Source organism: Anser brachyrhynchus, assembly GCF_964034855.1.
Source record: "Anser brachyrhynchus genome assembly, chromosome: 12".
NCBI classification, from domain to species: domain Eukaryota; kingdom Metazoa; phylum Chordata; class Aves; order Anseriformes; family Anatidae; genus Anser; species Anser brachyrhynchus.
Window position 1 is genome coordinate 13,586,473 of NC_137707.1, and position 26,723 is coordinate 13,613,195.

General features: G+C 42.4%; 1 protein-coding gene across 2 annotated transcripts in view; it reads right to left on the reverse strand.

Moving 5' to 3' along the window:
- Positions 1–97: 97 nt before the first annotated feature.
- NUP93 (nucleoporin 93) overlaps positions 98–26,723 on the reverse strand; it is an 81,437-nt gene continuing 54,811 nt past the window's right edge. For both annotated transcript variants that reach the window (XM_080552698.1, XM_080552699.1), the window contains exons 6-22: positions 21,965–22,039; positions 19,888–19,977; positions 18,377–18,516; positions 15,990–16,122; positions 14,879–15,036; positions 14,147–14,312; positions 13,241–13,334; positions 11,995–12,186; positions 11,636–11,762; positions 11,459–11,531; positions 11,088–11,132; positions 9,747–9,863; positions 8,982–9,100; positions 6,930–7,047; positions 6,471–6,554; positions 5,239–5,367; positions 98–329 (exon numbers count right to left, since the gene is read on the reverse strand). In XM_080552698.1, coding sequence (XP_080408824.1) covers positions 219–329; positions 5,239–5,367; positions 6,471–6,554; positions 6,930–7,047; positions 8,982–9,100; positions 9,747–9,863; positions 11,088–11,132; positions 11,459–11,531; positions 11,636–11,762; positions 11,995–12,186; positions 13,241–13,334; positions 14,147–14,312; positions 14,879–15,036; positions 15,990–16,122; positions 18,377–18,516; positions 19,888–19,977; positions 21,965–22,039 — 1,971 coding nt within the window. In that variant the 3' untranslated portion in view covers positions 98–218. The remainder of the gene's footprint in view (positions 330–5,238; positions 5,368–6,470; positions 6,555–6,929; positions 7,048–8,981; positions 9,101–9,746; positions 9,864–11,087; positions 11,133–11,458; positions 11,532–11,635; positions 11,763–11,994; positions 12,187–13,240; positions 13,335–14,146; positions 14,313–14,878; positions 15,037–15,989; positions 16,123–18,376; positions 18,517–19,887; positions 19,978–21,964; positions 22,040–26,723) is intronic.

The window sequence follows — 26,723 nt, forward strand, 5'->3', positions numbered from 1 at the left end:
GAATGATTTTCTAAATATAAACCAATTTAAAACAAAATTAATAAAAACGTAAAAACACAAAAAAAAAATCAGTGAAAATGAAAATGTCAAAAACAAATAGAAATCAAAGAAATTTATTTCCATCAACAAAAATACAGAATACAAAATGGCACTGGTCCCACCCCTGAACGCACTAACGACAGGCACAGGTTGCTGCAACCCTAGGAAAAGCTGCTCTGCTAGTTCATAAGGACCTCCATTTGCACCAGTCTTGCATTTGTGTCTCCAGATGTTCTGTAAGGGATCATTCCAGCAAACGTTATCAGTGCACGAGCTTGAGATCGAAGTTGCTAGAATAGAAAAATAAAGTACAGTTACTGTAGTATCTAAAACACCCTACAACACCATGAAAGCTGAGTTAGACACGAGTTAAGCACTTGCCTTTTCAAACAAGCAAGTATAATGTTTATACTCAGAACTGCTCTCTGGGTAATATAACTCCACATTGGGATGGAAATCTAATTATTTTCCCTTTCCAACCATTATAAGCATGGTGAGTCGCCCACTTGCTTAAAAAATGCCCATTTATTTAAAATTACCCAAGAAAAAAATGTTTTCAAGTATCTGGAGCATCACTGTACTGCAATCATCTTCAATCTCTGCACGAAACGGTCCATCCCTGGGCAACACGATTCTTTCCCACTTGGCAAAATAACAATAAAAGGAGGACCCTGCTGAAATGCTGCATTACCACCCTCAAAGCACAAGCACTAGAAACAAGCTGGCAGTGCTACGCGCACCTTGAGATCTCCGGCCTCACCTACAACATACTGCCAGCTCTTCAACCTGTGGAGGTTTGGCTAGAGTAACCAAAACGTCTTCTTGTGCAGCCAGGAGGCTATGTCGCAGGTGGAATTCAGGATTTTTTTTCCCCATTTTTTTCCCCACTAATAGATTAAAGGGAAAAATCAATCCAACAGCTGGCAGGCATCAGAAAGATACAGAAGCTCTGAATTTTTATGGCAGACCGTGTAGACTGTTTTGTTTGCTTGCAGTGTTTTCCTTCTTAAATATTAGACAGCTCTGAATTACTCTCCTGGAAGATCCTACTGCTCAAATCCTCCCTCAATCTGCTGACTGAAGGGAACACCGAAGCAACGCTGGTTGTTGTGGGCACGCAGGCGGTGAATCTGACAGCAGGGAGTGACAAACCGAGGAGTGAGTGAAGCCCGTTACGTGGCCGGGAACAGTAACAAACACCAGCTCTGATATCCATCTGGGCAATTCAACCCCGTCTTCAGTGTGCTGTTAAACCAGTTGGTTACCCAGCGGCAACTGATGAGCTTTGTAAGCTGATAACAGGAAAAGCTGGGTTGCTCACCCGATAGGATTGTTTCAAGACGCTGGCTAAATGCTGCTGATTCAGCTGAGCAAAAAACCTTCAGCTTTATGCACGGGGTAGGGAAGTCAGTTTTATTTAGCACTGAGATCACAGCCGTTTCATTTCGTGTTTCCACTACTAAGCTGTCTGAAAGAGAGCTATGACTGTCTGCAAAGCCCCAGGGCCTGGCAGAAATACAGGGCAGAGCTCCTACCTCTGGTCGTATTCCTGTCTGGCCAAGGACAAATACCTGGAGCTGCACAGAGCAGGGCAGCGTAGCACTCCTCCCTTCACATGCTGCAGCTGAGGAGTGGCAGAAGGCAGAACAGCACAGCAGGAGCCTCGTGAACAAGAAGCAGGATGGAGTCTGACCCCATTGCTCCAAGCTTCCAGGGCGGTTTCCAGAGCTGCTACCACCCAGTTAACACCAAGGTACTGCCTGCTTAACAAGGTGCCTTAAAAATCAGTTTCAGTGATGGTCAACGTTTCTCTTTTACTGCTTCCAAATGGGCTACACAGAGTTGTGTACATCACTTGTAACCTGCCATTTTTCGGGGGACATCAAAATAGCTGGTGGGTGAATAAAGCACATCGAATTGTCTGGCTCTTAATTAAATCTTAAGAGGCAAAACTTCCCACTGTGACTAAAAAGGCTCAGGAGCAGCGTGAATTACTGTTCCCTTCACCTTTTTGGTAGCAATGATGTTGGAGCCAGTCTATTTTTAAAAGTCAAAACAAGAGGAGGGGTTGCAAGCAGCAGTCCTTCAGGAAACAAGAACAGGGGTTTGCAGAGGTTAAGAGCGGCCCAGAGGTCTGCATGTTCTGGTGGCTGTAATTACTTAATGAACGTGAAAGTCACTTGTGATTTAAATTAAGACCACAAACGAACCTGAATTCCATTCCTTTCATGACCTAATTTTGCCACCCAGATAACGCCCTTGGGCTGCTGCAGGGGGCTAGTCACCCCGGACCAGGCGGGGGAGCTCAGGCACTGCTGTCACACACTGGTGGCATCTGGGTCACGGCTGGCAGCGACAGCTTCCAGCACCGCAGTCTGGGCTTGCTGCAATCTTTGCCTGAAATCTCACAAAGTGGATCAGGCCAAGTGGGACAGGACTTTGCTCCCTCATTCCCTAAGCTAATTAATGTGTGAATGTGTGTATATGTATATATATGCGTATGTGTGTGTCAATATATAGCACATATACATATATATATATGTATAAAAGACTCAAAACATAGCATAGGTAATTTCTTTGTGAAAAAAAGATTAATAAAAACTCAGCTCTGAGTCCAAACTTGCTGATTTCTAAATACAGCACATTTTATCTTTGAAATTGAATAGGAGATGTTTTAGCAGAGAGCTTTACCGGGTCACAGAGCTCTAGAGGTACTTCTCCCTCTCCATCCTGCCCCTGCTGTTGGGTCCACACGGTTCCTGCAAAACTCCCTCTGCTCCCTGCCTGTCACAGCAGGGTCCCACTTCGGGCAGTCAGCAGAGCAGTGCTGGGCACCGGAGGGCAAATTTAAGAGCTGAATGTTCCTACGCGGGGGGACTCTGCTCCCTGCTACGTGAAACAAGCCTCAGACTTGGAACAGCTACTACCTCGTGTTTTCAAGTTCCTCTGATGAATCTCTCTGCTCGGTTTGAATCTCTCTGCTCGGATGGATGTAGAGAAAGCCTAGGGATTTCAAAGACCTGCTCGAGGAAAGGTGCTTTTTTTGCTTGCACTGTCTACTGGGCAATGCACTGAGACCGTTAAAGCTTCTGGAAGACCACACAGTGTTAGTGACTTCCCCCCAAACTTCCTTCCTTGCAGAGAAAAGAAAAGATGCCTCTCCCCCAGGGAAGTTCAAAAGAAGAAACTTGCCGAGCACAGCCTGCAGAAGCTTGTATCTGCCATCTCTGCTCAGCTGAATGGGGAAGGTTTTGCTGAAGGACCACCTCCCCATGTTCGAAATGCCCTCATTTCTTCCCACCTCTACATCCCCCAGCTGTTTCCCAGGCAGGGAAACTGGCACGATCTAGCTTCCCACTCCCACATTGTCAGAGGAGATTCAGCAGGGTAAGACAACAGGGGAGCATGCCTTAAAGCTATCCTTAGCCTACCTTCCATGTGTCCCTGCCCGATATTTTTCTGCGCATGCAAACCAGGCAGCTGGGAGCTTCAAGCCTATAGATTTTTTTCCAGCTAATCCTACACCAGAAGATTCATGCTCCCTTCTGACATTATAATCACTCAACTATTTCTCTTATCACATCCCTGACTACAGAGGCAGCGGGCACTTGTTCCCTCTGATGGTTAAGCACTGCTTTTATTGTGTTCTGCAGCCAGAGATCCACGAGTCAGACTCAGTGTCCTCTACCACAAGCGATGCCCTACTGCTACGAGATCCCACCGCAAGGCCAGCAGCTTGATTAACAAAACTTCATGCCTGAAGAAGAAAACTTTCGAGGGTGTTGAGCTCGATAAATCAGCTGTCATGCTACTCACACTGAGATGACACCTGACAGGGTAACACCCAAACAGAGGTGGTAGATGTTTCTACGTAAGGCACAACACTGCAATCACAAAACTGAAATAAAAGGCTCACTTGAAAAGCAAGGAGCTCAGGCTGTTTGCTCAGAGCCATCCTTGTGAACCCACAGAGCAGGTAATAGACTGCATTAGCCTGGACTCACAACAGAATTTAAGGTGGGGAGAAGCCTAAGCAGCATGCATCCTTCTCCTATTTTGCCAGTCTAGAGTCCAAGTGCAGTTGCAAGGCAGGATCCTGTAACTCACACACGGGCTGTACCCCAAAGACAAAAGCTGCAACGTTAACTCCAAACTTTTATTTTCTACTGTAATTTAAAAATGCTACAAAGACTTTCACCAATATTGAAATTTAGAGATCAAAGGCACTTTTGCAGATGTCTGAAGCCTGGATAAAAATCTGGCCGATGCCCAAGTTGTTTTTCATTCTCAAATATGAGCTGATACATAACTCCTGATCTGTAGGACAGGATGAGTGCTTCGGCCTTGATTTTTAAGTGCCTATGACAGCTTTAATATAGTAAGAGCTATGAGACCAAAACCCACAGCAGCTAAGCTGAGCACATTTTTGCTTTAGGGAGTATTTACAGGTGAGTGCCCACACGCCAGTCTGTGTCCTTTAAGTGGTGTTATTAAGAGATCCCCATTTCGTGGCTGAAGGTGCAGCCTTCCATCCGTGGATGCAGGAAATGCTTCAGCAGCAAGTCTAGCAGTTAAGTCCAACCCAACTTTGTCAGCCGTTTAAACCAGACAGCCAGAACAAGCACCTCAGCACCTGAAAGCTGCCCGCACTGCTGCAAAGACAGGAGAACGACACTGGCAAACCACTACAGCCATCCACCAAGTGAATATATCTGAAGGTCTTGGTGTGTTGCCCATGGAAATTTGAAATGTCTTTGAAAATGTCTGTCCGTGCCATTATGGAAGCAAGCCAGGGAGAGGAGTGAAGTGCCCTTCCCCGAGAAATAAGTTTTGCACGAAGAGGGCACTAACTCAAATGACAGAGGTGGAAATCTGGTTCTTGAAAATCAGCTCAAGTTTAAATCTCTTCACATCTGTTAATTACTGAAGATCCCACCGAGAAGCAAAGGGAATGCTTATTTCTTCTTGCTAGGATATATATTGTCATATATTGTTAGTTAGCTCTGTGCCATTTAGAGCATTACCCTTTCTTTACACAAAGGCGAAGTTACAAGAGACTGGCCTCAGGACAAGTAACTGAAAAGGCTAGTTGCTTGAAACCAAAGACTGTTAGAGGTGCCCAGTTAAAGCCCAATCCCTTGAAAGTCAGGGGAAAAGAAAGTAGGAAAACTTGTCAGACAGCGAGGATTACAATCTTACCGAATCTCTGTCTTCCATTACGCGCTGGGGTCTGGCAGGAGTGGCAGGGCTTGTGCCTTTCATCCGCTTATACTGGGTGAACAAAATATTCATGGTTGCAAGCAGGACCTCGGATAAATTGTGCCTGATCTACACAAAGGAGAGGAAAAAAGAAGATGTATTGCAATGAAGAGCAGGTTGACAGAATCATTAGCACTGCTCAATGACATCAGGAAACCAAGCAATGAGAGTTGTGGTTGATAATTCCTTATGTAACAGTCATACATTTAATGGTTACCCCTACCAGGACTGCATGACCTGGCAAAAAATGTTATCCATAGTCTTGGGACAGGCATGCATAACAGCTGCATCTTCATGTTGGGCAGCAACAGTCCAGATAAAACCCAAAACACTTGAATACACACACAAGAACACCCAAACACTCAAATACAAACAAGCGCTGCCTGAGAGAAGTTCCTAAAAAGAAGTTCCACCTTCCAGTTAAAACAGTCCAAGAGCAGTAATAGACTTCCACTTAGGTTGTAGATGTACACTCAGAACAGTCGCGGTGAAAGGCTTTGTTTTCTGGTAAATAGCTAAGGAAATGTAATGCCGAGGAAAGAAAAAACCTGATGCCATCAGCTGTACTAAGAGGATAATTTCCCAAGTTTTCCAGGAGCATACTGCGTATTCAATTTACAGCCTAAGGATCGCACAGCATCCCAGAAAACAAGTCCTGCTCACAATCACTGGTGCACAATTCATTGCTACACATAAGCAAACTAACAGAACTGAGAGCAAATCTTTACTTTTGCACAGTTGCTCTGTCTTAGGCTGCTGTTCATTTGCCTGACACTCCTCCATTCATTTCCCAGGTGACACTAACTGGTAGAGTAGCTTCTTTCAATTTAGTGCGATGCACAATAAATGAGGTTTGGAGAGCAGAGGCAATTATTAGTATTAGAACCCAGGTGTTGTTCCACAGAGGTGAATCTAACTAAGCAAGTTCAAAACTATTCAGATCTACAGACTCCTTCTTCAAAGTGGAGAAGAGATTTCTGAGCATGGTTTGTAGTGCTCCAAAGAGCAGCGTTACAAAGAAAGAGCAGCAATCCAAGAGTCTACTTGCATGAATACAAAATAATTCCATCCTATTTCCCTTTAAAGAATAAGAATGATGAGATTAAACAGTTTTAACATCCGTTTAACAAGGAAAAGTATTTTGGAAGCTAAAAACAAGAGACACTACTTACTTCGTCACTGAAATTCCGGAAGGCTGCAACTCTCTCCTCCACGCAATCTTGGCTAAGAGGTACAAGCTTTAGGCGTTCGATAATCTTCAAAAAGAAAAGCACAAATCAGGGTAGACAATCAATGCTCTATATATTCTATACTAGTAAAGTACGTTTTTGAAGTGTTAATGAAATGCTCCCAATTCCATTCAAGAGAATCGGTTCATTGTTATTTACTGGTTTATGCCCTGACTTTGCTGAGGAGGAGAAATATTTTGTTCAAGGATTAGAAAATATTTCCAGAAAGATCTTCCCGATTATCAAGCAACAAGAAAGAAGCACATTTTTAAATTCCTATAGCATTGCAGCACCTTCTAACTCATTAAATGTAATTTTTTATTTTAAGTGGTGTTATGAGACATCCTGGGTTTTCAAGGGCATTAGTAAGGCTGCACTTCAAACAGAACTCTTGAAACTTACATCAAAGGCCCTGTCAATGTGACCGGCATGATATTCATCAAAAAACATGATTAAGTCTAGCAGAAGGTAGAACGTGGAGTCAATGGATTTCTTTGCACTTATCCCCTGAGCTTTGTACCTGAAAGAAAATGTTTTACAATTTTATTGTGCAAAATGGCAACCACTTATAAGCATGCACTTGCAATTCTTTGAAGCAGAGACATCAAGCACAAGGACGGAAGGCATCTAACAAAGGACAACTTCAGTTTTTCTTAACCAAGAGGCAGAATTTTCACAGGTTTTGGCTTTTCTTAAAAATCCTTTTAGTCGTTTTTAATTTTCCATCAAATCCAGCATTTGTCTCCTTTTCAATGTTTACACTTTCCATATTCACGGAGAAAACAGTGACAGAAACTCGGGCCCTACAAGGCAAGTGCTGAACAAGGCTGTTTAACACGCTGGTTTACAGCAGACAATTCAGCAGCACAACCGCCTGCTTCAGGCAAAAAGCTAAGAAATGGATTAGATGCTTCCGCATGCTCTCTCTCTAGTTACACTTGCCAGAAGATGACTTGGAGAGCTGTCTGATTGCTCTTCTAACAGCACAAGCAGCTCAGAAAGAAGCTCCTTCCTCAAAGTAATAGTAAGGGTGGTCAAATGCATGGCACACACCAGCCTCGGCTGCTGCAGGAGGAAGCCAGATGCCCCCTCAGCCTTTTCTGTTGGGTATCTTCCCTGCTCCTTCAAAACACCACAAGAACGTGCAGAGAGCTCAGCGCCCAGAGGTGCTGACTGCAGCACAGCTCATGGAGAAAGGCCCCAGTTACCCCGATGAGCTAATCAGGACTGTTCTGGCTTTGGAATCAATAAGGTTTGCTGCTGTAAAGTGGCATTATTGAGCAGTAATATTTGGTGCTCTCACACAGATCAAAGCAAGTACCAAAACAAAGCCCATTACAGCCTCTGCTGAAGCTTAAACTCAAACCATAGGTTTAATTCTCCTTAATGTTTGCTGGAGCATGAGGCTCTTGCTAAGTCAATACGGCACCAATTTTCGCTCTGTTTCCAGCCTAGCTAAAGGAAAGAAAGGCTGACTGAAGGAGTGGACTGGCAAATGTCACTTGTCAAAAGAAGAAGGGCAAAGGCGCCTGGCTGAAATCAATACATTCTTCTATTTGTCTTTGCAACTTCGGAGTGCCTGCAAGCTTGCTTGGTTTATTTTTATTCACGAAAACATTTCAGGAAAAAGCAGCAAGACATTTCTCACAGGCACCTAGATCTTGCCCTAGTAAAATATGGGAATTGTCCGTGGCAATCACTGTGACAAGATGCATCAAAAGAAGATGATTAAAAAAGTCCCAAAGCTATTTTGCAATTATTACCTTTCAGAAGCAGAGAAGCAGCTTATTCCTAACTTCTAGCTGCTAATGAACCTTGAGCACTGATGTCTCTTAAGCGCGTAGCCTAATTAACACACTGACACTGCAGATGATATTCCTTTTGGTCACTTCCACATCTTGTTCTTTTTTAAGCACTGCACTTTTCTAAGTAACAGGTTGTGGAAATGAGGTCTGTTTATGATAGTCACATACACGCTCAACTTAAATGTCCCCTTTTTATCTTGCAAGCAGTTCATTAAAGCAGCAGCAAAACAAAGTTTTCCAACAGCCCAACTCCTTGCTTTGCTGTTACAACTCAGAATTACTGGGTTTGTAGCACTCTCCTAATACTGTTTCCAACTATGGAATTGTGTGCAATGAATCTGCAACTTTTGCTTACGATACTTTGTTTTTAAAATCACCTAAAATACTTAATTCATTTTATTTAGTGCTCCTTAATAGACTCTATCTGCCAGGTAGCAATCCTGTAAATATTTTTTCCTTATTCACCTACAGATAAAGCTTCTTGACATGTTTACCCGGCCTGCCTCTGAAGACTACCTTCCTGGTTTCAGTACTGCAAACCATTGCAAGCAGGACAGGGTAAATTGTCATCTTTTTTGTCTTCCTGAATACCTTGCTGCAGATATGAGCCTTAGGCTGACTCGGGTCGGGTCCTGACCCCTTGTCTTACCTCTCTGCAATCGAATGGGCCATGTTCTTCAGCCGCTCTTTGTTCGACTGGGGAGTGCTGATCTGAGGAACGATGGGGCTGAGAAGCTTGTTCATCAGTTCTAAAACTTTGTCGGGGTTCTGTTGAGGTTAAGGTTGCACACAAGTAAAAGGAACATGACAGGATGTTAAAGTCACTGAAAAAGCAGAAAGGTTATATCCAGTGGTGCCCTGTGCATCCTCAGAGATGTCTCCCTCCCACAAAGAGTCAACATCACTTTAGCTGTAAACAACGTAATGCTGTTAGCTCATGTGAAATAGTACTGAAAAAAGAACCATACAGCATTTAATTTCCCCTCCCAAGACACTGGCTATTGCTGTAACCCCCCTTTTTTTTTCAAATATATTTCAAAAGGAAACAGGAACTCATTACAAAGCCCAGCTATTTTAGAGTTCAGTTCACTACCAGTTCAATTGGAAGAGTACACCCCAGGTAAGTCACTTTACTAGCCAGGGTAACATCATGCACAGGGCAACCAGTACAATAGATGACACTGATCAAGAACCCGGGGTGTCCTAAATCAGAATGGCTTCGAGAACAACCTATCCACCTTTTCTCAAAGAAACCCTCTTTAAGCAGAAAAAGGCTCTGCTCAAACTGCACAAATAGTCTACTGGAATAAGGTAAATCAATGAGATTACGTTTAACCTCCTAATCACAGGGAACGTGTTCGAAAAAAATGGTGAACCAAGTACTTATTTAAGGCACCACATAGAAGATAGTTACCTTTGCAAGGTCATACAGTTTTGCAGCTTCTTCAAACAATCCTTTATTTTCTGCTGCAGAAGCCACTTTGTTAATGATAGGTTTTGTGTCACTATTAAACTTGTCTATCACTCCCGGCTACAGAGATGAGACAAAATGAAAGAAGAATAGAGAAGAGAAATCAGAATGCTTAAAATTCCTTAATATTCTGTCAAGTGTATTTCAAGACAATGAATATTTTAGATGTTGGATTATAACTAGAATGGCCTGTACATTTCCATGGGAACGAGCAAAAGGACATTGTTAAAAATAGAAGGAGCTCTTGTGAGACTTTCTCCAAAGGGGTCAGCATTGAGACATTTGCAGTTTCTACGTTATTCAAAATGACCCAGACAACAGGTCAAATGATATATTATTTTAATTTGCTGATGACATATTACAGGGAAGAAGAAAATATGGAAACCTTCTGCATATAACATGCCAGAATCTCCAGGGTTGCTGTTTGTGTATATTGACTTGATAGATTGCAAGTTAGATTTTACACTGACAAAAGAAAGTGTCACAAGAACTTTAAATGAAACAATAAACAAGTATAATAGAAGAGATGAAAAAGGCAATAATATCTGGAAAGGAGTTTACCGTACTTCAGGATGTAAAAGTAAGATTATCAAGAAGAATTTATTTTAAAACTGTGATTGCTAAATTCTGGTTTCATACTAAAGAAACACAAGAATACAATTACATTTAAAATGAATTGATTAAAATCAAGCAAACAGGACTCATCACCAACACTATAATCTAAAAAATTACATGTCTTGGAAAGAACAGTGAAATGAAAAATAATTGGTGAAGATTACTGAGTTAACCTAATGTGTGCAATCCCATGGCTTTTAAACCAACAGAACAAAAACATGCAAAAGAAACCCCTGCCAGAAGTCACTTTTTTTTTTTTTTTACTTTTGATAGTGGCAATGATTGCAGCATGAGCCGTAACCTTAAATTTTAACTGATTTTGGAGTCTGCTTGATGTATGAAGCAGAATAAGTTGCCGCAGTGCACAGTAAAACTTCACTGATTATCCAAAATGTTCTATTACTTGCATGCACTCTCCTCTTTACAGGCAAAACCTTAAGGCTTCCTTTATCTTCTAACCATGTAAGCAGTGATGTAACCTGTGACAGCAGGTCATGGATTATTCTATAAAAGGATACGATACTTGAAAAAAACAGTATTTATTCAAACACGGCAATAATTTGACTGGTGAAAAATGAAGAAAAGCTGGATAATCTCATAACTACTTCGGAAATCACATGTGATTTGTACTTTTTAGTATTAAAATAGACACGTCAGTTATTAACTCACCTTTCTACTACCATCATTTTCCAGCTTTCCAAGAATCATGTCGAACTATATCCACAGAGATGTAAAGTAGCAAAAAAGAAAACAAAAACAGAGAGATGAATTGCATATATTTCACAACGTATTTACTAAGTACAAAAATGCAGTTGTGGGTGAATGAAAAACAGGGACTGATGTCAAAATTAGTATTTGTATGTAAGTACACAAAAAGACCTGATTAAGTATTTTAAACATACTACCATTGCTATCATCTCCCCCTCAGCTAGGTCTGCATCAGGCAAAAGGAATAAACAAAGGCTGTCTTGCCTAAGGAAGTGTTCAATCAAGAAATGAATTTCAATTTAAGTGAGAAAGTACAACACGGACCAGCATACCTCTCTGCTTTCGATTACTAGTTCGCTAACACAACGCAAGAACATATTCTCTCCTTGGCTGTCCTTCTCGTTCCTACATAACAAACGGGAGGAGGGAGGAATTTTTACAAGGACTTCCCAGATAATAACTAAGTAGCATCGCTAGAAGAAAAATGAGAGAGACATACAGGCTCCTACCTGAGAAAGTAAAAATACTGCAGGGCTTCTCTTGGATCCGTTGATTCAAATTTCCGGGTGTAAAGCATCAGAAGCCGCACAAAATTGAGACGCCTAACAGCGGGAGGGTCACCAACCTCATGGCTTACTGCAACGTCAGAAACATCACAATTGGAGTAGGTAATGCCAGCAAATGTTGCTCTGATCTTCATCTCAACTTAGTCAGAGACAAAATCCAGAGCTCTAATGCAACTAAAACGATTAACTTTTAGGACATTGTGCTGATAAATGTTGTTTGGTCAGTTACATAGAGCTGCGGTGTCTACAGGGTGCTACAGGGGCTCAAAAATATTCCATTATTGTAAACGTGCAGGACTTACATAGCTGTGCGCTCTGCCCAGAAGATTTCAGGAGCAATTTTAACTCAAACAGGACCAAAGCAACATGAACAGCATGACAACGCAAACGCTCTGTCCGAAATAGAAAAGCAATCGCAGCTTCGAACTGTGCTGTCAAGAACAATACTTGGAAGTAGAGGAAAGGCTGGTGGTTCACTGCAAAATGTGATTCACCTGAGAAAACAAATACACACGCACAGAGCTAGTGAAAATGGTTTCACAATCAGATCGCTGACACGGGATGCTTCTTGTCACAATGTATGTTTATTCAGTGACAACAGAAATAAACACACTAGACAAAACTGAATACCTAATCACACATCAGTGGCCTATTTATAACTGTTCCTCTGCAAATATATCCTCAAAGACAAGCCATAAAAACATTCAGGAAATGAAAGAATAAAGTTACTCAAAAAAGCTCCTTCTTTTCTTTCTTTTCAGACAGCCATCAAGTCTGACTGCAACAGATTCTCTATTGGCCACAACTTTATGTCTTCATTTATGTGTATGCCAAGCAGACCAAATAATGTTATAAACCTGGATTGTCCTACTCAATGACACCAATAGTAGCTTATTATATTTCTTTTCCATTCAATTTTATCTGGGTGTAAGTCAAGCTGCAAACTACAAAGGTGTAGAGAATCAAATTGTGTACGTTTCTGATGGTCCAAATGACCCATGTTTCACTGATCAAAAGATGGTGATGCACAAAGATACTCTCTTGGGCCATGGTTGTTCCTAAAACTTTCCAAAGTGTAAAGAACTGTGATTTGGATCCCTTGCAGATTACAAACGATAATTTAAGGGAAACAATGAACAATGGATGTATGCAGAGAAAAGCTTTGGAAAGACATGCCTGCATTAGGTAATCAACGCTGTTCTCTTCTGTATTTTAAAACCTGGAAGCTTTGCTAGAAGACCTTCGCATATATATGGTGAAGGAAAGCAAGCCGTAATTTATAATGGATACAGCCCAAACAACAGTAGCGTTGTTTATCTATGAATATTCACCCTCTGGAGTGCTGAGAACACACAGAATTCTTTCATCATGTCTTACTGAAATCTGCCATTCCTCTAGGGAAAATCGCTGCTCATGAACACTCTAAAGATGCCTGTGACGGAGAGCTAGAGGCTTTATGTGCAGTCCAGGGTTTGTGTAATAACAATTGGAAAGTGCCCTAAGGAGAAAAGCAGAACCTCAGTGGCACATCTCTTTGGGGTTTCTTACCATAGTCCTCTAGCAGCTGCTTCTGGAACTGTGATAATGTTAATCGGTCTTGTGGAGAGCTTGCACCATCGTCATCAAAACACACTTGGTTCAGCTAAAAACATCCAAAAAAAAAACCAACATATTTCCACTTCACCTTGCACAAGGGATGCATTGAGAAGATATTTGTTCCAACTGAAGCCCTGTCAGGTTTTGACCAACTGATTATAAATTACTAGTCATAGCAGCAGGCCCATCTGTTGCTGGGAAGCAAAGTTCTCTAACACAGTAGCAGCGGAAATACATGCAGATACAACCCAAGGGTCCTTTTGCTTCCGTTCATTCCGAACTTGAATACAGGGACTCGGAATACCCACTGATAATTAAAATTGTTTTCCCCCCAGTCTTAAATATATCATTTTATTCCCTCTCTTCAGTGGGTACTGACCAGTACTCATTGTGCCTCCAAAACTCTAAGAACTTTGCCTATTGGAGACAAGGACATTGTCTTCCTATCAATTGACACTGACATTTCAGCCATAATCCATCCAGAAAGGAAAATTCACAATGGATCCTCACTGTAGCAAGCTAACGCTAGTTGTAAAAAGAGCTGACGAAGATCAGTGTGAAATAAAGAACACAACACTTCCAGAAAAGAAGTGTCCCATGTGAAATAAAGAACATGACACTTCCAGAAAAGAAGTATCCCCAGGTTAGCACCTGGATAGTACAGAGGGTAAGAGTAGCCCAAGGACTCGAGTTCCCAGCCCTTCACTATCTGCAGGCCAAGTCACATACATTATAGTGGTGAGAAAATGGACCTGGAATTAAGGGAGGTTCGCAGAGCTGACATGTAGCATCATACAGACTTGTTCTTAAAAAAGAAAAGCAAACAAAACAAACAACAACCCCAACATCCACACTTACTTTTAGCCAAAGATAATCTTCTGTTTTATCAGCAACTTCACTCTGGTTATCTGTAATGTCACAACGGCCAATAATACAATAAACAGCCCTCTTGTACGGGTCAGTGTTGTTCCTCAGAGCTCGTCTGTAATGGAGACGAAGCTTATTTTCTGTGGCAGCAGATAATCTAAGGGAAAAAATTGAAGGAAAAATACAAGGGATTTAGGAGAAGATATAAAACCCACTGCCCCCTGTCTGAGGAGATCTGGACAGAAACCAATATAAAAAGCTGCATATTCACAGCAAAAGCATACTGGAAGATGTTTCTTGCACTATTTACAATTGTAGGTAAAACTATCATTTGCTAATTTGTCTAATTAAAATTATGAGGATCATCTTCAAATGCCCATTGCAAGAAAAATCAGAGGACAATCACTTTTGGAGGGCATTAATATTGTGGTAGGTGAGATATTGTCTAACCCTCTGCAATTTCAACATTTCAGAGAATGTTAGTTTTGAAACACACACTTTACATTTTTTCAGACAATTCTTTCACTGTGAAGATTTCTAGACATCAAAGCCAAAAAATTAAAATATGCACACTTTTAACATGTAATTTAGGTAGGTAATAAAAACACCAGGAAGCTATCACCACCAGAAGAGACTTGAGTCTTTTATGGAACTACCAAGACACTATTTCACTGCTCCACAGAAATTTCTACCCCTTGAAGATCTTGCTAAGTTTCCAGTTACCTTCTATCTTTACTGTGCATGTATTCCTGAAACCAGGTTTTAAACTCTCCCAGCTGGTGCTGTGCCCGTTTCACCACATGCATGGCCGCATTCAGATCTCCGCAGCGCATGCAGTAGTAGATCAGTGCCCAGACAGGATGGCCTTCCACCTCACCGTCCTGAAAATGAAAGATAATTTAAAAAAAGCAGCCCATTTGAATTATTATTTGCCTAGCTTATATTTCTGCCCTTATACCCATACACCAATTTGGGTAAAAATTCTGTTTGTGGTACAGGAGTCAGAGATCGTGAGGTTTAAGTTCAGTGAAAGCTGCGCACATTCTAGCAGCAAAGGAAGGGATTCTCTTCTGCTTGCCCAGATTTCAGCTCTGGATGAGGATCTGGTAATCCTCTAACTAGCATTCAGATATCCTCTCCACCCAGGAAGTCTATTTGGATTAGGCAACTGAGGTATTCAAAACATTTGTAGTGAAACAGAAGGATACCAGACTAATTGTATACCAGCAGGTAAGCAAAGGACAGCTAGTCTCAATTATGTTATTTCTAATGTTACACATTTATTATTCAACTTGTAATTTTTCTGTCTAGCCTGCTTATTTGCCTTGTTGATTTTGTAGGTGCACAGCTGTGCACTTTCTAGAAGATAAACAGGATTTTATTCAGATTCCTAAATAAATGGCTACAATTCAGATTAATGCATTACATATTTTGTCATCAACAACGCCTGTCACCATCTTATAAGTGGAAAAAATAGAAAAAAGCCAAGCAGGGAGAGTATGTTTCTGCTTTTCTGAAACACCACAACAGAGTTTAATACTTGCTTGTTCCTTTTTAAAAAGACCACCATAAGAAACCACAATTCCTGGAATTTAAAATTCTCAAATTACTGAGCACCGCCATACACCTGGGGCTAGCTCTGAACGCAGTCAAACTGATTTTATCTATCTTCCATTTTCCTAACAGAAAATTCTAGAAAAGGAGTAAGAGTCCTCTACTCTGAGAACTGTTTAAACAACAGCAGACCATCAGAGGCTGCACGAGTTTCCTGGCTGTGCTGGAACAAGCAGATGTGTTGTTGTTTTAGCCCAAGTGCTGAAGGTGGTGGACGTACCTGGAGACCAGGGACAGGCGCGGGCAGTTTGATGTTCAGGTAACTGCGGACCAGCTGGTAGGTCCCTGGAACTCCACCCAGCTGAGCCTGGTGCAGGTTTCCAAAGACAGTCATGAAGGTGTAATTTTTGTAACTGAAAAGCAAAATAAAGGCATGCAAACAGACCGAAATTTACTTGCTAGAAAAAACATCCATTGCTTTTTGAATCCACCAGAATCAGCAATTTAAAGCAAATTACCGTGATGTTTCAAACATTATCATTACAGCAAAACGAGGCAAAAACTTCTGTTGATTTAGGAAGATGCTTGTATTCAGCAGTCTCAAGAGAAACCACATTTGGAGCCTGTGGTATACTGCTCCAGGTTCAACTCTATTATGAGGTTCCTCTCATTAGGTTCTCTCAGAAATAAGTTAAACTCAGTCATGTAGCTGCCAAAAAAACTTTCCATGCCTCTGCTTTTCCAGTCAGTGCCGTCACAAAATAACACTTAAAAACACTGCAGTTGTGTTTCTCCTCTTCCCTGCCCTGTGGAGGAAGCAAACCTTGGGGCCATGGACCTATCTGAGGGAAATCATCGAGAAAGAGAATTTAAGAGACTGGTAACGGCAAGTTTCAGAATGCTTTCTAGAAGGAATCAAAGCCTTTAATCAATGTAGGTCAATTTAACAAATATTGAATATTCGAATATTGAATATTTAACAAATATTGAATATTTCTTAAATATTTGTTTAGAAGCAGGAGTCTCAAAAGTCTGCATGCTGAAGGAATACCTATACAAGTTGCAGCAATAATTTTGAAGTTTTCCCCCCCACACAGCACAAAACACACTAGTGCATGTACAGTATTTCCTACTTTGGCTCCTAGCTACAAGCTACAGACCACCGAACTATTAGACTAAAAAACCCTATGCCTAACGTAAGCAAACATGAGCACACCTTTGTAACTAATATTATGGCTGAGTTAAGCCCAAGCTCCTCAGGGTTTAAGATCACACCTGCTCCAACGGAACTGATGCAAGGCCAGCTGTTAGCAGTGTTAGATCTCCTCCCCTTACACGTGAGGGACCACAGAAGCATGCAAACACCCCAGAATCGGCGTTTGCTTTGCCAGTTAGCCAATTCCTGCTAGGAAGAAATAAAAAGCTACAATGCAAGGCACGCAGGTTTAAAAAGAGATCAAGTCTGAAGAGCTCAGCTTCTGCCCCGGGAGGATTCGGGGTGGGAACTCTATGTAACCGCATGCCTAATTTCAGCTAGCTTTTAACGTGACTGTGACAACTTAGCAAGTTGGCTATTTGGCAAATTGGGTTAAGAGTCTAACTGGCTCATCACGCAATGCTGTGACTGAAGAACTGGGAACAGAAGACTTCTGATGCGTCAAGTTTCTCTGTGCGCAGACAGGCATACCGCCAGCACCCCTGGGTGATGACGAGCACTGATGAGGAGCTGCAACCAACCGTTAGGGGCAAAGAGGCTGCGCCAGGAGGAGAAAACATCTCTTCCCAGTGTGCCCTGTCAGAGCGCAGCGCTTTCAGAGCTCAGATGGTGGAACTGTACCTGTAACAAATGCCCACGCACTACACTGCATCTATTGTTTGCTTTCCACTGCTGAACTATCCTGCTAGCGTTACATTGGCAGCTATTTGGTAAGAGACTGCAACATCCAGGTTTGTGGGCACACGTGCAGGGAGCAGCTAATACTGCCAACAGGGGGATTCAGCCTTGGCTTTCTCTCTGCAGCCTGTCTGCTCCGTGGCCTGCAACTCTGCAAGCACTTTCCTGGTCAACGAGCTTAGATCCCCGGAATAGTTGCTGCTGCAGACAGTAAGCCTCTTTCCAGAGTCTGAAAATCATTGCTAGATGTCTCAGCTACAGCCCCTTGAAATGTTACAAAAAACTTTCAGGGCAGAAATGGCACGATCAGAACTTGACTCATTGCACCAGATTTGCTCCCAGTGCTGTCCTCATTTCTACCCAACACCAGCTCCTGACAGGTAATCAGCAATCAGAAAGGGAGTATGGAAAATGAGAAATTTGTTGTAGAGGGGGAACAGATCTCTTTCTACAACTGAAAAATCTTCACATATCACTGTGACAGATACAAAATCTTTAAAGGCAACACTGAAGAAAGAATAAAAGATCTTTTTGTCTTCTCAACAAGCTCCCAGTGGATTCAAGGCCTTTTCAGTTAAAACAGTTTTTAACTAAAACAATTTTATACTCAAGTGGCTGCTCTAAGCCCCTTAGAACATAAAAGACAGGCAACAGACACTTCTTGTGAGCAGCACGAATTAACTGACTTGTTAATATGCTTGTGTGTATTCACAAGTCATTCTGGCTTATTAGGGAAACTTATCAGACTGTGTTATCCAAAGCATTCGCCTTACCTTTGTTCGAGGTAGTGCAGAGCCTGCCTCACGAAGTCCATGCGCACCTCCAAGTTGGTCCGGACCTTCAAGATGTCGCTAGCAGAAACCAGGCGAATGTTGATCATTTGTTTCACCATGGCCCACAAGTCAGAGAGGTTCTGTGAACAAACCGTTCCATGCAACAGTGATTAGCACAAAGGTGAACAACCCTGTTTTGAGCTACGTGGTGTTTTGATGCTAAAGCAGAAGTATAAAGACATACTGCAGGGGAGTAATTTCAGTCAGTTTAGATTTACAGTGGAGACACTGGATGCAATCCTGAAGGTAAGCCCCTTCTGTTCTGCAGAATACAGATTTCACAGGCTTCTCTGCCTAATGCTTGTGTAAGGAGATGGCTATAAATATTTTACCTGCAGTTTTCAGCCAGTACTAAAGATTTCCCAGACTAGGCTGGATATTAGGTGCTCGGCTTCCTTCCCCGTTTCCGGCTCATATATCCCACTCAAAAATACCACATCAGCTTTTCACGTAAGTGATTGCTCTGGCTGTCATTGGAAAGCTGTGCAATCAGCTGTGATGTGAAATGTCTAAAGGACTTAGACAAAGACTCAATTACAAAAAGAGGCTGAAAACAATCCAGGTCTGCTCATTCCCAAGGATGAGATCGTATCAGTACCTACAGGACTAGAATATCCCCGCTGAAACGGCAAAACACTGACAAGTAACAGCACTGTTAGCTTCAGCAAGGGCAGCTGTTTGATCACGGTGCTTCAAAGCAGCAAGAATATTGAAACTCACCTTGCTGTCCCTAGCAAAGCGAACAGAGCTGTTCAAAGCAAAGAAGCACATCTGTAATTTAGAGCCGACCCGAGCATTTGCCTCTCAGATTCTGAACAGCTTTTTGCTCTCTCCATTTGCAGTCTTTTCACTACATGACCCTTCTGCAGTATTTTCCCCCAGGCATTTCTAAAAGGTGGCCAGGTTTGTGTGCTTGTTTTTTTGGGGTGGATCAAGGCAACACAATCAAAGGAAAAGGGGGCAAAAAAGAAAAGCAGATAGACCATCGATTTAAAGTTAACCTTGCAGACTTTGGCTGGCTTTACACCTTGCTGTCGGACCCTACTCCAGTCCTAGTGGAGACTGATTGAAGACCCTTCACCTACAGCTAAATATGTTCAAAGGACATTAGGAGATCACATTTTGGAAACAGAACTCAGTAGAACCCATTTAAAATGGAAAGCATTTTTTTTTTCCTCTGACAGCTCATCACTCATGACAGGACACTACAATGAAACCAGGCTCTTCTCTTCCCCATTTTGTTAAGAAATTTTCATCATGACCACGTTCATCACTGGTGGGCCCTGCTGGACTAGAGAAGATTTCAGTGTTGGCTCTGTGTTTTCTGTGGAGCCACATAATTTATTTATTTTTTTGGCAATATCAGTATTTTTCCACCAATGTCAGCAGGCTGTTAATCACAGCTGAAAACAGCTTAAATACATTTCCTCGTGTTAACTTATTGGCAGTACCTTATCATCCAACTCTACAACAGCAGCACAAAGGTCCGCCAGGTTAGGCCGCAGATGTCCGTTCACTATCTTCTCGTTATAAATATAAATCTGAAACACATTGAAAGCAAGTTTTAACAACACATACCACTCTCCTTCCCCCTCCCCAGCCATGGCAGCAGAATCTGACCCAGATTTCAAGAACTGTCCCCAGCAGGTCCCTTCTGCCTCCCTCCCACGTTAGCTGGTTGTCAGTCTGCACGGAGGAGGAAGGGACAATGGCACAAACCTCCACAATACCCCAAAGCCTGCCTGAAGGACAGAAGCAATCCACTAGCTGTTCAGGGGTTCTGCACAGCAAAGCACTGCACTGAATGCCACGCTAGACTAATTGGAGCTAATTGTTGGAGGACGAAGATTCAAGAAGAGACGTGACAACTGAATGGCAGTGATATTCCCCTACACAGCAGCCTGATATAACAGAAACAGAATTTTACTGTTTTCTGCTGCAGGAATTCAGGGAACTGTGACACAAGATGAGAACAGAAACCTGGTCCTTTAAAACCTACTCCTAAACTTACCCCCTGCACCATTTTAATGTAAATCTTGGTCTCCGTTTACCTACTGGGATTGTTTATTCTATTCTCATCCCAGCTCCCTTTGAAAATAATCATTCCCAATGCCAGAAAGGCACTGCTGTCATACTTTGAGTCCTTTCTTCTTGCAAACACTGCTGCTTCAATGTTTCCAGCATCCAAACAAGACGTGGAGCTCAGGATCGAAACCAAAATTTAGCATCAGTGAAACCACATACACAGACACCCTTGTGTTTCTGGGAAATAGTTTAAGTTATCCATGAAGAATAATTATTCCAGTGTAATTAAAACATTTCACGGATGATGGTGACCTGCAACAGCACGGACTCCCAAGGTCTCCCAGCTACCCGCTGACAGGCAGAAGAGCAGCTTTGAAACCCAGATTTTCTTGCATTCGAGCAGGGTGCAGGTGAGAACAGCTCGGCCAGGGCAGGTTCTCCAGAGGGCAGGCAGTGGCTGCAAGAACCGTGCTGCAGGCAGAAACCAGCACTAGCACTGCTAGAAAAGTTGAGTTTTCCACATCCACAAAACATCCGGGAGCAATGCTGATAGCCTGAAAGCACGGGTGCAATCATACCACTTGAAAGACCCTTAGATGCGGGATTACACTCGAGATGGAACAAATTAATGCACTAATAATAACCACTAAATCAAATACACACTTGATCAGCACAACCATGCACCTTATTTTGTGATTCATTTCCTCAGTTACCATAACTGAACGCAGACACAGAAAAACAGATGCACAAGCTGCTATCGAGCTCAGCAAAGGCTGAGCCAAGGCACACAATAACAGTAATTGTGTGCAAATTAGGCAGCGCTTTGTCTATGTGCTTCTACATATTCCAGTTGGAAAAATCAAGTCCTTCTCTTTCATTTTGTTTCCAGCAGTGCTGGTAAACAGATCATCTCAAATAACAAAAGTAACAAATTGGTTATGTAAAGGTTTATCAATTCCCTCTGAAAATTTTCAGAGGGAGCCTAATGCCACCAGACATTAATTCATAGCTGCTGCACTAAAGCTCCTCATAATTGATCCTATTAAAACGGGATATAATTTGACAAATATCAGGATTAAGACTTCAGCGTGTTTTTCCCTATATGCAGATATCCGAAAAGTGATCTTCCTTCCACACGTGAGAATAGAGGGCATGTAACTCTTCGTTTGCATGATATTACACTGTGACATGAACTCCAAAAAACATTTTTTGAAAGGTTAAAACTTTTAATTTACTGTACGAACAGGAACGACTTCTACAGTCACATATGTTGCTCCGGATCTCCTTTTGACACAAATCCTGTCGTAGACAGACGAGCGCATTTCCAAAAATGTCAGGCTAACTTTCCGTATTTCCAAATTGCATTTTAATCCCGGGCAGATGTCTTCATGCTGTACCTTCCGTATCTCTTTACACATTACGCTCACAGATTTTTATTTTCCCACCTCTATACAGAGAACGACGTTCAGCTACGGGTTTTATGTTCCTTTCCAGCACACTCACCTGCCGAGCATATGCCATCTCCACGCTGTCCAGCGAGCTGCGACCTGGAGGGCCCGACTCACCAGCATAGCTGGGCTGTTTAACAAGAAGCATAAAGGTTATTAAATGCTTGCTAATTTTTTCTTCCCCGATACAGCCAAACCCTGTAGTCTGCATATTCAATTTTAGTCATCTGAGCATTTCACACAGAGGGTATAAAATTACTGCAACGCATTTAACCAATAGATCTTCTCCTAAGGTACAGCAGAAACACCTCTGCTCCTGACACAACTTACCAGGTTCTGCAAGGAAGAGGCACATTGTCACTGCAATCCCCTATTATCCTCCCAATATAGCTTCAACTTTCTCAAGTGACAGAAATCCTGCTTATTCAGTGCGCAAACCAACCATTAGCTCTGCGGAATTAGGACACCAGCGTGCCTCATTAGCATCTTGTAATTTTAATTCTTTGCTTTTGTTTCCTGAAAGGTTGCTTATTGGCATGCTCAGTGTCTCTCTGAGAAGCATCCGGTCCGAACCTCCATGGCAGCGAGGAGGCAGGCTGTGACAGACCAGCTCGATGGATGCAGTCCAGCAAATCTGACGCTCTTTTTGCCCCAGTACCATGACACTGACACTAAACGGGGCTGGAGCATGCAATTATCTGCTGAAAAATGCCCCAGTGCTGCTTAGCTGGAGGAGGAAGAAGGAAGCTGGCAATATAATGACCTGAAAAAAACTTCCTACCCATAGCGTCTACACAAGCGTTGAAATATTTCCACTGAGTTAGAGGACAGTCGATAAGAGTCATGGCATGGACAATTTGTAATTTTTTTGTAAAACTTGAAATATAATACTACTGTAATATTCTTATGCCACAAAGCTATCCTTACAAATGCTTCCCACAAACCACAGGTATGTTTTCAGTATAGCCACCACTAAACACAGATGTTCACCACTCTGGACAAAAAAACCTCACAGCTAAATATGTAACCCTCCAACATTTCCAGTTTCGTATAGACGTAGCTCTTTATTTCAGCATTGCAAATCTTGGGTTTGAAAAATAAAGTGCAATTATTTGAAGACAGATCCCTTTGAGGTAAGCAGTCCTTTAATATCGGCTGCTTCTTGAGGAGCACTATAGCCACGATGGGCTGAAGATAAAAGCAAGACAAGCTTAGTACAGCAACATAATATTTACTAAGCCAACTGACATAGTTGGGGAAGGAGAGGAGGAATAGACAAGCCCTTAGAAAAGCAACCATATTTTGAGGTCTGAAGCCAAAGCAGCAGCATTTACATTTCTGACTTCAAACCCTAAAGCTCATTTGTCTGTCCCAGCAGCGGTCGGCCTGGCAGCAGATGTCACCTCTCCGCGCACACCCTGCTCCGCTTGCTTCAGGTCTCTAGCTCAGGTACAGCTACAGGATCTAAGCTGGCTGTTTATTTTTACCACGAGAGAGGATGTGAAGTACAGAAGGTAAATACTGAAAGCAGCTCTAAGCATACACAGGACTCGTGCCAGGTAACTCCAGTCCACATCTATTCCTTTAATCTGGAACCGGTAAGTTTTTTCAAAGAGAAGGCCCATCTGCAGAGCTTTAAAATTCAGCTTTTCACCAAAGTTGGTTCTAGCTAGCTGCACATCCTCCTCGTGAGCTGTTACGCTGCACCCCACCAATACTGTCAAACAGCTTCACTTCTCACGGTGGTTACCCAGAGCTGTAATACTTTGTTGTGTAGGTACAATCACCGTCAAGTATTGCTCAAGGACATGTTCCAGTCTTTCCTGGAAGAGTTCAGCTAAATTTGACCAATTTGTTGCCTGTACAAAAAAAAAAAAAAAGAGCAGAAAGCCCAAATGCAATGGAAAACTCTTGCTTTCAGCTTGAAAGTTCAGCTTTGCTGACACCAGTTGTGCTGTGCCACGGCAGGACCAAGGTGACCCAATGCTCAGATTGCTCAGAATTCAGGGAACAGGTAACACATCGCTTCTCTCCTGATGAAATTGTAAACAATTTCTCATTTCAAATCAGAGGAGTTGCTGAAAGGATCTTCAAAAGAATCTCACATTTTCCTGGGCTGTATCCCAACTTTGAAACAAAATAATAAAAACTCGTGAAATTCCACACGGTCTATGCAGGGAAGCATTTGGGAAGCACTGCCTGTTTTAATTTGGTAACAGGTAACCAGAGTGGTACCTTCTGTTGTGTAAGACCGCCCTTACCCTCAGGAGTTCATGTTCTTAAAAAAGCTGTAATTGTCCTAGTCCACAAGCTCTGAGCAGGGAAATTTTTGCAATTTAAAACAAAGACAAATGAAGTCACACAAGTGCAACAGCCACGAAGCTGTTCTGAGCTAGCTGGGCATTTATGTGAAAATAATGGCATGGCCCCTATTCAGAAATTATAAGAGATTTGTGATATTTATGATTTATGCTTTTTGCACTGCATACAACAGTTGACTGCAAAATAAAAAGTATTCAGTTGTGTTTGTCCCTGGTATAGTGAGATATAAATGAAGGTATCAAATACGAACGTGAAAAATCCTTTGAATTGCTGAGATTAATTTATCACCGCATTCATTTCTCAGTAATAGTGCAATTTAAATTATGTTCAACCCGACAGTAAAATCAGATGCATTTAGACCTTAGGCAGCACAAACAAAATACCTCACCAAACACCACTTTCTTTTTGCAGCTGAACTTACCCCCAAAATATTCCTCAGAGTCACTCCTAATGGATACTGATAGTCAGAAGTATTTGCATTTTTCTTTCAGTGCCAAATCATCTGACACAAATTCCTTTAAACCCACCTAAAAACGACAAATTCTTTGTTCTAAAGAACAAAGAAGCCGTTAAAGCAGGTTTCCTGGGAAACAGACGTGATGGCAGAAATAGCGCTTTGCAGCCTTCCCCTCTGCTGTGCTAGATAAATTGCAGAGTTATTTAAAGTAACACTAAATTATGGACGCTGTCATTAATTACTGATGAGGTTTCATCTTCTAAAGCAAGAAGAGTACATTGTGACTCGGTGTCACTTTTCAACCAGCGCTCAAACACCACAAATACAAGGACTGGGGCTTTATTTTGCGAATCCGGTTCCTTTTTCTCCTGCTGTTGTACCACAGCACCAAAGAGCAGCATCTCTGTGGCCGCCTTTCCAGACAGCAGCGTAAGACTGACAGGTTAAAACCCACAGGTATGGATCTGAATTCAAAAGTGCACGTCTGAAACCAAAGAATGTGCATTTAGTGTTATTTTTTCTCCTCTCCTTTCTCCAGTTTTAATTTTTCCCTATCCATTACGCTTTGAGGATCACTTATTAACAATTTGCCACAGCTGAGACCTGACACATTGCAGGTAAATTCTTTAAATGCCCTCAACCAGCTTGGCCTTTCAGCGAGAAAAAAAAAAATCAGGAATACCGGAATTTGTCTTGCTTTTCTTATGCTTTTCTTTCCTACAGCAAGAGCCACGGGAGCTAGAGCATTTCCTTTTTTTTTCCATCTCATACTCACATTCTGGCTCCATCTTTGAATTATTAAACGGTAATAGAAAAAAAGCTCATTGAAGTATCTCATGGTCGGGCTAAAAGGAAATTTCAAAAGGGAAACTACAGCAGTGAGTCAGCACGGGGAAGGCCGTTTCCAGTCCTTACCCTCAGCTGCAGAAACGGATAGGTGTGCAGGCAAACCCTCCGTAGCCAGCAGCCGGTGCCTGAAGAGGCATCTGCCACAGCTCAGGAGGAAATCTGGGGAAGGGGCAGGATATCCTTTTGCAGCAAGTCAGAACTTCTCAAGTTTTCAAGCGAGGAAAAGGTGATGAAAGATGCGCTGAAAACAGCAGCTAGGTGTGTACTAAAAGAATTATGTTTTAGGTCAGCTCCTGAAGCATAACCGGAGCAGCAAATGCTAAAAAGGAAAAGTTGGTAACGCACCAAGGACTGCAGAAGTACACACACATCTCTGCCTATCTGGTCTGCGGTTGCTCACACAGCTCGTGCTGTTTCGATCAATCACGTTTGCTTCTCCCTGCCCTGCATTGAGGTCTTTCCAAAAGATGCTTCAGAGCCGTGCTATTTATTTTGAATATTATCCATTTGCAAAAACTGCAATTAGACCGCGCCACCATCACAGTTTTATCTTTAAATTCATTTAGCTGAATGATGCTGCTTTTCAAAGGAGTCCTTCATTTGTACTCAGCCAAGCATTCAGCCTCGCTTGTGCACCCAACTGCACGCCCAGAAAGCTGCATTATTCATCGCCCTCATATGCATATGCACATTCCTCAGCAGAAGGCTGGGCAGACATTTTGTCAGCTCTCCAAATGGCTTGGCCACTAGATGCAGCACATAACTACGCAGGAGACCGAGCTGCAGAAACACCACCAAAACCCATCGCGGTGCAGCGGGGGAGAGGAAAAGATCCTGCGCTCCTTGGGATTTAGGGGATGTGAAATCGTCACACGGAGGGCAGAGGAGAAAGCGAGAGCGACGGCGTCTCTCAGGCACTGCGGGAGCAGGCTGCTCGACAGCAGGAGGGGAAGAGCTTGAGGAGGGGGTGGAAGAAAAAAAAGGGAATAAAAGGACAAAAGAAATGCCTCAGAACCTAGCAGAACAAGACTCGGAACAAACACCTTGAGAACGTAACATAGGTGTTTGATATCCTGAAAACAAAAGCCAGGCTTTCTTCCCTCCTCCCAAGGAGCACCCTGTTTTAGTTCAGTTTTTCCCTTACGGGGAAAAAGGCCAGGCTGGAGGACAAGGCAGAACAGAAACC